Below are 13,557 nucleotides of genomic sequence, written 5' to 3'. Positions count from 1 at the left end.
AAAGGTTTTTTTGGGAGTTTTTTTCTGATCTGATGTGAGGTTCTGGGACAGGGATGTCTATGTGTACAGATTGTAAAGCCCTCCGAGGCAAATTTGTAATTTGTGAGAATGGGCTATACAAAATAATCTGAATTGAATTGAATATTGACCAAGAGTAAAAAAATACAAATTATACAGAATATTTACATTCTGCAATGACGTAATTCTATAATATATAGGTGATCTAAAACCGTGTAAAGTAAGACAACAGCATCCTGCTTTGTCGTATTACGGTTATTACATATTTTTCCCAAATGCAGCCACACAAACAGCCACACTTTGCCGTTGTTGCCAATGAGAGACGGAGAACCACTGAATTAATACTTAAAAGAGTGTCATGCAGCTAAAAAAGAGCAACATAACTCTAGACATGTGTTGCTCTTCATCTTTCACCTTTAAAAATAGCAAGTAATTATATATTATTCAAAGAAAAGGTGAGGTGGCTCTTAGCTTCAACGCCATGCTAATTATGCTCTACTTATATTTATTCCAAACAAACTGCAACAGAACTCTGTCATGTTTTGGTCAACTGACCTCTGGTGGCTTTGTCGAGGAAACTTTTGACCATGGAAACAAGCTCCAGGTTCTTGCTGAGGCGAGCGTAGTGAAAGGCATCGTGGCCCAAGCCGTCCACCGCCTTCACATCGGTGCCGCTCTTCAGCAACACCTCCACTGCGTCCTTGCAGCCGTACTCGCAGCCCAGAATCAGCGCCGTCCTGATGGCGGCAGAAACAAAACACTGTTTATGAGGAAGAACACACACAAACCATCCGTGCAACAATTGTGTCTGAATATGAGGACGTCGAATCACAAAACACGCGGTACAAAAAACTATTCATTGTGCATGTAGTTCCACTGCTGCTGAATAATTCAGAGCTGTGGGAGCTGAGCAGATTGTATTTGTCTTTTTCGTGTCACCGCATCCTAGTTTTTTTATTTTAGGAACTGTGTTTTCTTCGTGGTTTGCTGCTCAGAAACGTGTACAACATTAATGTGACGTTAAACATTATACTAAAATGAAAGCAGAAATGTAAGATGTGCTGAGGCGGTTCCTTTTTTATGGATCTGAAAATGATATAATATATGATGTTGTGACACTACTGCAATCTATAAAAATGAAGCCATGGAATGTGTTTATTTTTATAACTCCAACCAACATAAACAGAAAACTGGTTTGTCTCGTAAACCGGGCAAATGTACTATAAAAAATAGCGAGCATCCAATTACATTGAAATATTCTACATCTCCTTAAAAAGATATTCTGTTTATTTAAATTTCTACTTTTAATGATATGACCTGCTAACCTAGATTTTGCTACGAGGTTTCTATAATCCTTTTTGCAAAGAAGGTTTTCAGAAGGTCCTTTTCAGAAATACTCTTTTAATTTGATGATAAATGTTATTGGCTCACACAGAATTTAAAGTATGTTCTGTGATGTTAATGTCAGAAAGTCTGTCACTGCAAAGAAATATACAGAAATTAAAATAGAGTGACTTGTTTTAAATTAATAATCCACGCCATCTGTCACACAGACTTCCAATTATTAAAACGTATGTATGACATTAAGCGAACCAAAGATAGACAGCATGACGGGGGCGATGGTTCTTACTTGTTTTGTTTGTCCCGGATGGTGATGTCGGCCCCTCGCTCAAGCAGCAGCTGACAGATGCGTGGATGACACATCTGGGTTGCCAGCACCAGAGGTGTCCTGCCATCCTGGAGAACACAAATACACAAATGTACATCCAAAACCACAGTTATGAGATAAAGAGGTTACTGGTTGTTTTTAAAAATCAAAATGTTCAATTCCAGTCCAAAGATTCAATCCGTTTCCAACTTGAAAACCTGTTTGTGCCGCTCTAACTAACCTTTTTTGTCAAGGAGAAAGACAATCAATATGCCTTTCTACAACGGTAACTGAACACAAAGAGATCTTAGAACTGACTATTTCAACACATTGTGTCAAATGAAGAAGAAAAACGTTATTCTTACAAAATCAGTAGCATTCACAGAAGCCCCGCTGTCACAGAGAAGTTTCACGCTTGAGGAGCAGCCGGCCATGACTGTGGAGAAAAAAAAGAGGAGAAATGGCCACAATCATTTCATCAGTTATCACTGAAATACACATGTGCACCAATCTCAGCCCGCAGCAGCGAGGAGCTGCTTTTAGATCTACAAGCGCTCGCTTTCCTGGAAACTTTTATGTGACATGGTTCATATTATTGATTATGTGCAATTTAGGATTTTCATCTATTTTAAATAGAGTGCAGTAAGGCGGTTACTAAGACCAGACAATGTAGAATATAGTTGAGAAGAGTAGAGGCAATTTTACTTTCCCTTCGTGACGAAGGAAAATTGTTACTATGGTAAAGTACAACAAAGTAGAATAGTCATTAAGGAAAAGTAGTAAAAGGTAGCGTTAAGTAAAATTGTTACAGCGGTAATGTCGAATAAAGAAAAAAAATAGTAGTGATGGTAGAGAAGATTAAAGTTGTTACTAAGGTTAAGTAGAATACAGTAGAGTAGAATAGAATATTTGCTATGTTAAAGTAGAATAAAGTAGTTAAGACTAGTGTAGATCACAGTAGAGTAAGTAGACTTAGTACGAGAGTAGAATCCAGTCAGTACTAGAATAGAGTAGAGTCAGTACTAGAGTAATCAGTACTAGAGTAGAGTAAGGACTAGAGTAGTGTAGACCAAGTACTGGAGTATTCTGCAGCACTCTGGACAAGAGTATAGTCAGAACCAGAGTATAGTCAAAAACTAGAGTAGAGTCAGTACACGAGTAGAGTAAGGACTAGAGTAGAGTCAGTACTAGAATAAAGTAGTCAGCACTAGAGTAGAGTAGTCAGTACTAAAGTAGTCAGTACTAGAATAGAGTAGTCAGTACTAGAGTAGAGTAAGGACTAGAGTAGAGTCTTACCAGCATCATGTAGAGCTGTTCTTCCTTGTAGGTCCACATTTCCAACTGGACTGTTGTGCTGTAAAACAACAGAATCAACACGAATGAACAAAAACATGGAAACAATTTAATTAAACTGAGGCCACAAAATCTCATGCGCACAAATGAATAAATGATGGCCTCGATATATATATTGTCTCTATGGCCAGTCTCCATGAAAAACTAAGTTAAGTGATGCTGTTAAGTCACCAGGACCAACTAGCGGTTGCCTTTCTTTCCTGTAGCTTATGAAGGAAACACCATATTTCTGTGGATAATGAAGTTAGCTAAAGAGTGGTTTATCAGAGTTTAGATTTTTCGTTATTCAAAGCCAAAAGAACTCAAGATAATCTCAATTAACTACTAAATAAAGTCAGTGATGGGGAGCAAGTGGCTTGATTCGCAAAGATTTCCCATTTTGACAATTACTTTAACCAAGGAGAGTCCACTGGTTGTTTAACTTCAAACCCATACCTGCATTTAAGGACATATTTTAAATAATAGTTTCATTACATCTTAATAAGTGTAGAATCAAATTAATAATTTCCATTGGTTGGGCAGTGGAACCTGAGAACAAGAGCAGACAGGTCATATGAGGCTAAGTGGCGCTGTGCTGATATGCTTGTGACATCTCATCCCAGTCAGCCAGCTGGTTGAGGTACCACTGTGGTGATGAGGGCCTGCTATGAAGGCCTTGAGGACTCAATGCTAACAGGGGCCTGGTGTTGCTGGGTAAGCTTGCCAGTGAGCCCCACTATGAAAACCCAACTCTCTCTAGCAACAAGGGCCAAAAATTAGCAGCGCGCTCAAATGACAACGCGAAGGGGGCGGGGGGTTGGGGGGGGAAAAAGGGGGTTGAACCGGCAATGGGAGCCGACGGTGGAGCATGGAGGGGTGGGGGCACGAGGGGTGGGGGGGGGGTATCCTATACATTCATGGTTTGGGCTGACGAGGGCGAGAGTGGAGGTGGTGCTGTCGGCGGACGTCGGCGTCCAGCTGCTATGTCTGGTGCGATGACGGCACCGAGAATGGACGGAAGGTTTGCAGGAGGGTCGGCTTGTCAACACCACTGACAACCCCCTGCCAACAGCCGCGACCTCAGTTAGATCACTGCCGTGAGTGAGGGGGGGGCGGGAGGGAGGGAGGGCGGGCAGGCGGGAGGGCCTACAACACTATGAGAGCACAATATTGCAGAGATAGCCCTCCCGATTGTAAACACATCAATCCCCCAGTGGGACACGGTGACTCAACAGGGCCTTCTGTTGACCAATACGGAGTGGGCTCAGCTGCCAGAGCGCTTTGGCAATAATTATTTAAAGAAGGAAACTGCTCTGACTGGCCAGTGACTGGGGAGCAGGTCCGTTCATGCAGTCGAGTGCGTCGATGCACAACACACCAACATGATGAGCAAGAAAACTGACATCCCAACAAAAAAAAGATTCATATTTTATCGTTTGTTAAGTTGTCCTAAAAAAGGAGTACATATACATCAGTCAGGTACACATATTGTTGGTACACATGGAGGACAAATGCACTTTACCTGCAAGAGTTTCTGCACACACAGAGAATGCCCATTTCTTGAAGCCTGATGAAGAGCATTTTTGCCTGCAAGCGATAAATGCAGCAAACAGAACCGTCAGTACAATCACAATCAAGGGTTTGCAATGAATGTATTTTTAGAGCTGAACTCGGAGTGCAATCATCACTTAATGACGCTGTTGGATGGCGCTCGTATGTCCACAACCGCACTGCGGGAAACCACAGAAGCTGAAGTTGCATTTGCTTCTTCCCGTCGGTGCCATTAATCAAACATATTATTCGGTCACAAGCAACAAGCAGCCATCACTCTGCACCCTGAAATAGATTTAATTGATATTGTGGCATGACTGAAAACATATTCATGCTTTTCTTCCCTCTTTTTAAATGGCAGATCGCTGCTTTATCACTGCAACAAATAGCTTAATTATAATGAGCTGCATTCATCTTTGCCTTGCTGTGTGAAGATGTTGTCTAAATAGCTTCTGAAAGTAGACATGAGATCAGTTCACGTCTCCAGCTCATTATTCAGCCTCATTTCACATCCCGATTTAAAACGACAATGCGGAGCAGCCCTTCTGCTTAACAGAATAACACATTCTCATCTTCATCTCCCTTCATTTGAAACGTGATAACGCGAACGTGAGACGTGAGAGGCCCTCAATGACGTATATGATCGGTACTTAAGCTGTGAGCGAACAGTCTGATGTGAAGAGATCGGTACAGATATACCGTCTCCAGGCGGTTTAATTAAGTAAACGCAGTGAGCGGCCGTGCGTGACGACACCAGGCGCTGCAGATTGATCAGTCCCCCCGCCGTCAGACACAGCGGGGATTTCATGAACTGAAGGAGACGTTTTCATACAGTGTAAAGTGTGTTGGGTCAGTGCACTTATATAGAAATAGAGGTGTAAGTGCATGAGGCAGTCACACGCTGATTAAGTAAACAAGGTGTTTTTAGTATTAGGACCACGATCATTGACATGATGGGGTTTTGAAAAAAATATTAGAAATCCTGCTTTCATCCAACCTGAACTCACCAGTTGCATCAGTCGCAGTGACATCAACACTGTGTCCCAGGATGAGATTGAGACACTCTAGGTGTCCTCGCGTTGCAGCCAAATGAAACCTGGCAAACAGAGAGAGAGAGATGGAGAAAGGATTAAAACTGACGGAGGGAGAAGTCAAAGAGCAGCCAGCATGGAGTAGATAAGGGCAAGTGAAAAAAGCCATAGGGTGTAAAGAGAAGGGGGAGTGAGGGTGAAACTTAAGGACAGGCGAGGGACAGCTAACAGACGCCTGGCTCCTCGCCATCAGCAAGATCAGCATTCTTAAGGCAAATAACAAGAAACCTCCGGGTCTGTCTCGTCTCCAAGGAAACCGAGAGCAGCGTAAACAATGCGTTCCCACCGTCTCAGCTTTACAGTTGCACGACCATACACAAAGTATAAAAACACCTGCATAAAAGAAAGTTGCATAAATACTGCAGCTTCTCTTTTTTAGCTTTCCGTGTCCCACATTCTCATTTGTCTGTGAAGGCAACACCTCTGGCACTATTCTAATAGAGATAATTATGTTTAAATTGCCGTTTAAGAATAATTACACATGACAATGTGAATGAGTGTGTTGCCTCTATGTTCACCGTTTAGTTTGAACGACCTTAATGATAAACAACTGCCCTAAATGTGAATCATCATGATCTCCTATAGCTTGGAGATGGCAAATTAAACCAACAGGGACAAGGATTGTTATCGTCTTGTCAAATATGTATTCATGTTTAATTGTCGACTCAATTAAACAGTGTTCTACTGAACCTGGTTGGCAACAGATCTTTAATCATCACTTTTGAGTGGAAACATGTCTGTTCCCCTTCTCTGATTCAACCCACAGCAGCACTGCCGCCACCAGCCACGAAGGTCTGCAGAGCACTCGCGTGTAAACCAATCTCAGTCCATCACCCATCGAGCCACATGAGCCCGTTTATACACTAACCCTTCGGTATCTGCCAAGGAGACAGCGAGGCTGTCACCTCAACACTGCCGCGGGGTATTAAAAGCCGTGTTGATGGCCTGGAGATGCAGGTTCTCTGGGGAGCAGTGCAGGGTCCGGGCAGACTGGAAGTAGACCAGACCTACCCAAGTTAGGGGGATAGAAGTATTGTGAACTATAAAGTTCACGAGGCACGGCTTTTTCCAGAAGATAACTGGAGGAAATATACAATGGCAAGCTTGAACTGGGGGGGCGATCGTGGATTTCCTCTAGATCTTAAGATGAATAAAGAATGACAAGTTGTGTGACAGGGAGCGCCGCAAAAACAGGTTACACTATATTATGACTAAATGCAACAAACTAAACAGGGACAGATTTGAATTGAGGAGCCTTGATTCTAATAAAATGCTTTTGATTGGCCTAAAACTGCCTTAAAAAAAACTAAAGTCAAAAAGCTAAATTTAACAAGAAGACACAAAGAAGATATACACCGTTTACCCAGCTGGAGACCTCAACAAAAATGTACCGTTCACCATTTTTTTCCTAAATAATGGGTGTGGCTTTGTGAGAGCACACAGCATTTCGTCGTCACACCTGCTCCCGGGGCGGTGTTCAGGTCGACAGTCTACACGGGATACGCGGGCTATTTTTAGAGCGAGTGGACAGGGGAAGAGTAAACCAGAGAGTAGAACGCTGGGAGCTGAACCATATACAGCGTATAATAATGTGCGTCTCTCAAAAAGGCACAGCGGACAAAATACTGTGGCCGCTGCAGCTTCAAATTCTACTCAATCATTGGTGCACATCGTTTGAAGAAGTCTACATATCCTCTGGCGCATCTATGTGCCAGTGAGAACAATATTCAGAATATCTTAGCGAAACTCTTGAAGCCGCATTACGACATTTTAAACTAGAACGGGCACTCTGTAGAGCACATACCTTCGCATATCACAAGATTGGGCATTGAATTATGAACATTTTGGCATTAGTTGCATGCCAATCTGATAAAAATTGACCGCGCTATGGTAAAAATATGATTGGTCCCCGGATAATTACCAATCATCCCACCAAATTTCATGCGATTCGGTCTAAAACTTTTTGACTTATGCGAATAACACGCACGCACGCATACAAATACACGGCGATCAAAAACCTTCCGCATTTTCAATGCGAAGGTAATTAACACTTAATCAGTGACTTTGCAATTTCAAAGTGGTCACTCACAATGGAATCATCACTTCTCATCCAATTGTGTAGAACCGTTTTCAGAAAAAAGTTTTCAGCTCCAAACGGCAGACAAGCTGAAGACATTTAGTGAGCTAAAGACTCGTATATTATTCTCCGGAGTAAATCGCAGCTCGAGGGCTGCATGACTGAGTCTAAAAACCCAGATATGAGTGAGCATTTTTTCCACTCCCTCTCCCGTCGTCTCGGAGTCAATGTTTTTCTTTAAATAGGATTTTGGTGTCTGAAATAAGCTCTGTGGTTCACACAAGCTTAAGAGGATTGTAACATTCTGTTCCAAGATATAAAGTATGTCAGTAAATACCTCTCTCAGGAACTTTGGATCTTTTAAGTGTCTTGCCAACAAGTGGCTAAATGGGACGACAAAACGTCATCACGGTGACTACTCTGCCTTCGCAGACTCGCCGCGTATGCATCGATCAGTCGTTCGTTTATAGCTCGACCTTAGCTTGCACTCTCGCTTCAAAAAAATCATGAAAGTGTTGCTCGTTTGTGAAGATTATCTTGCTGAAAACAACATGGAAGTATTGTTTTTCTGCAATTATCCAAAGGAAATATCCCATTGGCTTTTTGTCAAGGGAACCAGTGCGATAATAACATCTGGGGGTGGCCTTAAACATTATGTCATCCCCTGCAGCCCTGTAGGATAGTGGACATGCTGCTTTAAAGAAAACACATCAGGGTTAACAGTCTGTAATGAGTTCACCCCACAGAGGTCCCTGATTACAAGACATCACCATCAGAAATTCCTCTGCTAAACTTTTGCAGAGGCCAGAAAGCCGTGGACACGTGTGAGTCTGTGTGTGGCCCACTGAACTAAAAGTAGACCTGCCGAGTTAAGATTGTGGTTCACTTTTGTTTGGGCTAGCCTCCACGGGCAAAAGCGTGACCCGTTTTCTATAAATGTTCAATGTGTTGATTTTATAGCGAACTAGCTGTGGTCCGTCCGCCCTGCAGGGGAACACCAAAATGAAGAGCGGGACGGCCGTGTTTGTGAACAACAACCTCTGCAGTCACAGGATATTTAGTTTGAACAGATTCGAGCACCCTATTATGAGACCAGGCATTTATTAAGTTGTGTGTGTGTGCAATTCGGCTTATTTACAAGCATGCATGTATAAAATCGTTGGTCTGTGCAATGGTGCCAATTTCACACACACACTGCTGAAAATACACGGCACCTTCGTGTCTCCATAGTTTTATGCCTTAACAAAGCCTTTGTCAAAATAAACCTGAAGCCAGAGACTTCTTCATATATCTAGGATTAAACGGAGGGCGCCGGGCCTCCCAAAATGCTGCTGTTGGAATCTGGTTACAGTTAGCAATAAAATCAGCTCAATGCATTGTTTTCCATTCTGCCCTTACAGACCAAAAAGGCCTGTGTGTGCGATACCTGAAATACCTGTGGTCATATTCCGTTGACACGTTTCAGTTGCGTTGACCTACTTTTATCCCTGCACCTTCCATTAACCTCCTGTCCTACCTTTCAGTCTTTCTAATGACAGGGTTCTGACACATTTTGACCAAGACTTTTCCATGACTTTAAACCAAATTTCCATGACCAAACTGAAATCTCAGTTTTAACATGAACATTTTTGAAAATTGTGCGTATTGATAGCGTACGCCGGCTTATATTTTGAGCGTCTTTCTTTAAAAAAACGTATTAATTATTTCAAACTCGCCGTAAATGAATATGTGATTATAACAAATTTCCATGACTTTTCCCAAACTTTTATGATTTAAGTTTTTTCCCTGACTTTTCCAGGCCTGGAAATAACAATTTAAAAATTCCATGACTTTTCCAGGTTTTCCATGACCGTACGAACCCTGTAATGAATCCTTGTGAATGGTGTAAATCCTTCCCTTTGCTAAACAAAAAAACCACTGAAAAACCATACCAAACAAAACATGGTCTTTAAAGATCCTGATAATAGCCTGCAGCTGGGGGAAATGTATTACTTCGTCTTGCAACCGCCACGGTCGCTCCGATCTGACTTAACAGGGAGTCATTTCCTGTGGGGACGACATAAACCGCCTCGAGCCAATGTGGTCAAGCCTTCAGTGGCGACAAACATTTCGTGTACCAACTCCCACAAAATGACATCTCCGGTGAGATGGACACTAAAACAGACATTTCTGGACATACAAATTGACACGCAACAGTAATATGCAACTGCAACTGCATACGCCGGGCAGCTGGGGGCAGTTTTGAGGTTGAGAGGGTTACCATAGTAACGGGGAAATATCGGGAGGGGGTGGGATCTGAGGGTCATGCACGGAGACTGGGCGGCACGAGATGCAACAATTTGTGACTTCATTATGAAGAAATTCCCATCAATAGATGCTTTATCTGTGAACCAGGGTTGGGATTGTGTGGCTGTGAGACCACAACAATGTTTGAAATGTGCGATGCCCCGCACCATTAGAATTAAATTTGTTTGAAAAAAGGCATTGCAGTGGTCGTAGTAACATTCAGGAGGAATATACGTACGTGTAAGACAGTGAATGTGGATGTGTGCATGTACGTAGACGTTATGTTTACTCACGCCGAGCGTCCTTCCACGTCGAGCTTGGTGGGGATGACGCCCTTCTTGCAGAGCACGGCGGCCACCTTGTCCACCTCGCTCCGCTCCACGGCCTTCATCAGCCGATCGTCATACTTGTTCCAGTCTGTGTTCTGACGATGAAGACGGGGAACATTCAGACGTGTCGGATGTTTGACAGCATTTATCGAAGCCAAATAGCTAAACGCATACTCTAATTCTAACGCTTATACAATGTGGTTTCCAGTTCTCACAGCAGACTAATACATGCAACAGTGACATTTGCATATGACACACTGGTTATGTAGTTTGTACTTTTGTAACACATAAAAGAGTTAAAGCAGAATGTGCCAAGAATGTGCTGTGCTGCAGTTTCACTAGCCCCGCCCCCTCATGAGTGATAGCTACAAAGCATGGGAACAGAGGGCTTTTAAGACGTCGGGGAAGCACGCTTTTAGTGGCATGTGTTTTATACTGGAGGTCAAAAAGGAGCAGAGCACACACGCACAAGGTATAACCCAAACTGAGTTTCAAACACAAGCAATGTGGATGTACACAGCAGCAAAGCACTACGACACAACAGGAACATTATGAAACCACACATGCATCATGTGGACAACATCATGTGCAATTTACTGCAAGTGTGAATCATTTAATGAGCCGCTCAATTGATAATCCTCCCAATTTGCCTCGGGAATTCCTTCCATTCCACTTTTTTAAATCACAACTTTCATGGAACTCAATTTGAAGACATCATATTAACATAACAGCAGCCATAACTCAAACCAATGAATACCTACAAAGTGCATGGAGGTGCATTTCAGCCAGCGGCTCATCTTCGGCGAGTGGAGCTGGTCCTTGCACCGTGCTACTGAAAAGCCTGCCATGGTCACGATTTACAAAGCAAAAACCCGAGAGAAAAGTGGACTAAAAAAGGATCCCCCTCGGTCTCTCGGTGCACTCAACCAGTGAGTGCAACAACAACAACAACAAAAACGGATGAGACGACAGAAGGGCGACAGTCTACTGTCGAGGACGTCCTCTTAGGGAAGGCTCAACCTGTCGAGTTTCCCTCTCTTGAGGCAGAGAAGCTTATTTGGCAGGATTTTCTAAGCGTTCCGATGTTGCTCACAGGCTCTGCCCGGAAGTTCATCACTGCACAGCAGTTTAGTTTGTTGTTAAAAGGGAGGAGAAGGAGGAGTAGAAGGAGGAAGGAATGGAGGTGGAGAAGCAGTAGGGCCAGCCCTGCCAGCCCGGGGACCTGCCCTGGCCGGCAACTGCAACTCCTCCTCGGGGGGGGAAAAGTCAGCTCAGCCTGGCTCCCTCTCGCCTCCCCCAAGTGCCTCCCCCTCTCTGGCCTTGATCCTCCAACCTTCTGTTCGGCTCAGTCTCCTTCCGTCCTGATGCTCTTCCTCCGCTTCTCTGAATTGTTTTGTTTTTCTATCTCGCCGGGCACGTCGTAACTCAAGAGCTTCTCCCTCGGTGCCTCTTCTCTGCTCCGTCAGTGGTCTCCGGCGTCTTCGCCCCACCGAATGTCAGGTTGGTCAGGCTCAGTGGGGTAAATATGTGAGCTCTCCCAGGTTTAAAATACCACCCCCTCCCTGGTAAACAGCGTCGGTGCAGACAGCGCTGCAGACTGGTTACCTCTTTATATTTTGACCCTGCAACCTTTCTGCAGTGACTGATAGGAAGACAGGGGCTAAGAATACATTCTGCACATGCCTGCACTGTGAGTAATGGCTTTAGCGTCTATCACCACTGCCAGCATGAAACAAGGCCAGCCAAAAAGACCTCGCTTACCCCGCCACCCCCCACCATGCTCCCCACTTTGCCTCCATCTGAAAATATTAATGTCAGAGGGGGATTATGGTTTGCACATTTGAAGTGGTCTTGGCACTGACCATCACAGGACTGTTAACCCATCCATCTAAAGAGGGTGGTGTGGCTCCAAAGCCCCGGTAGGTAGTGAGGTTAGATGTCAGCATGTTTTACAACCAACTGCCTGAGACTGCAGCCACAACCAAAACGACACTGCCTCTTCACTCACGCAAAAAAAAAAAAAGACTGCAAAAAAGACAAGCTTTGCTGTTACTAGGTAAAAAAAACTGAAGAAAAAAAAGGGGTATAGAGACAGCAACCCAAGGACCGGTTTAATTTACACACTGCATCAGCTCCTTGTGGCCTCGTGTTACTGCCCACTGCCAGACTGGCGTTAACAGAGCGGCACCGATATCCACAAACATGCTAAATAACCTCCTGCGCATGGCATGTCATGTGAAGAAGTAGGTGTCACCTTACGAAATCTGCTCAGCCTAGCATAGAGACAAAGGCGCCAACATGGCACCTGGCCAGCATACTGGTCCTGTAAATATCTTACGTGGGCGTGTGTGTATGTGTGAGTGTGTGAATCTGTTAATGTACGATAGGGCAGTGAGCAAGTTAAAGTTACCACTGCATTAGTCCCTCACTGATTTGTATTGTTGGTTCCTTCTTAAAGTAGTTTCAAAAGGTAAGAGTTTTATAGAATATGATGCCCATTTTCTCTTCACTCAGCAGTGAAATTACATAAACTTGAATCACTTGACTGCAGCCTTTAAGCCCTGCGAAGATGATGACAAGACCACATGACAATATTTAGTTTCATGTCACGCAGTGAATATGATGTCAATGTTATGTGACTTATGTCCCTGCTTTACTTTCATACGATGGAATGGTGACGACAAAGTCAAGCATATGAATATGTGAAATGTTTGGTTTTTTTTTAAACTGAGCTCAACGACATTTGATCTTAGGCGTGTGTTAGGGATCAAAGATATTGATTGTGTGTGTGTGGGGGGGGGGGAGATTTGTGTTTCTACAGATTTTTTTAAGATAGAGATAAATAAAATGATTTTGTCAAATAAAAAAATAAAAAATAAACATCAAGTTTTGTTCCATGTGAATATTATTAAAACCCACATATTGCACAAGAAGCAGCATTTTTATTGGTAATTTCTTTCTTTTGGAATTGGATACATTTCAAAGCCAAACAAAAATATCAGTCATATTAGACAGACTTTGTTTTTGAAGGTTTTCATTTGATCATGCGCTGATTGCTGATCATGCGTTATCATTCTAACATTTCTTAATTTGCATCAAACACAATTTACAGCTGAGGTTGATGGACATGGCATTGTTTTTGTGAGTATTTAGTCAGAAACAAAAGTATTGATGTGGAAAACTTTTGGGATTACCTCATTATCATAATTCCTCCTGAGGGCGTTC

The 13,557-nt window shown here is 43.2% G+C and overlaps 1 protein-coding gene across 1 annotated transcript in view; it reads right to left on the bottom strand.

The window, feature by feature from the left end:
- uacab (uveal autoantigen with coiled-coil domains and ankyrin repeats b) overlaps window positions 1-13,065 on the bottom strand; it is a 30,101-nt gene extending 17,036 nt beyond the window's left edge. Inside the window, 8 exon segments of the mRNA XM_056413742.1 lie at window positions 574-755; window positions 1,649-1,755; window positions 2,032-2,102; window positions 2,963-3,020; window positions 4,521-4,585; window positions 5,557-5,645; window positions 10,297-10,427; window positions 11,094-13,065. Of these exon segments, the coding sequence (XP_056269717.1) occupies window positions 574-755; window positions 1,649-1,755; window positions 2,032-2,102; window positions 2,963-3,020; window positions 4,521-4,585; window positions 5,557-5,645; window positions 10,297-10,427; window positions 11,094-11,180 (790 nt within the window). The 5' untranslated portion in view covers window positions 11,181-13,065.
- Window positions 13,066-13,557: the final 492 nt, after the last annotated feature.

Source organism: Pseudoliparis swirei, chromosome 4, assembly GCF_029220125.1.
Source record: "Pseudoliparis swirei isolate HS2019 ecotype Mariana Trench chromosome 4, NWPU_hadal_v1, whole genome shotgun sequence".
Lineage (NCBI taxonomy): Eukaryota > Metazoa > Chordata > Actinopteri > Perciformes > Liparidae > Pseudoliparis > Pseudoliparis swirei.
This window is presented reverse-complemented; position numbering and strand designations above follow the sequence as displayed.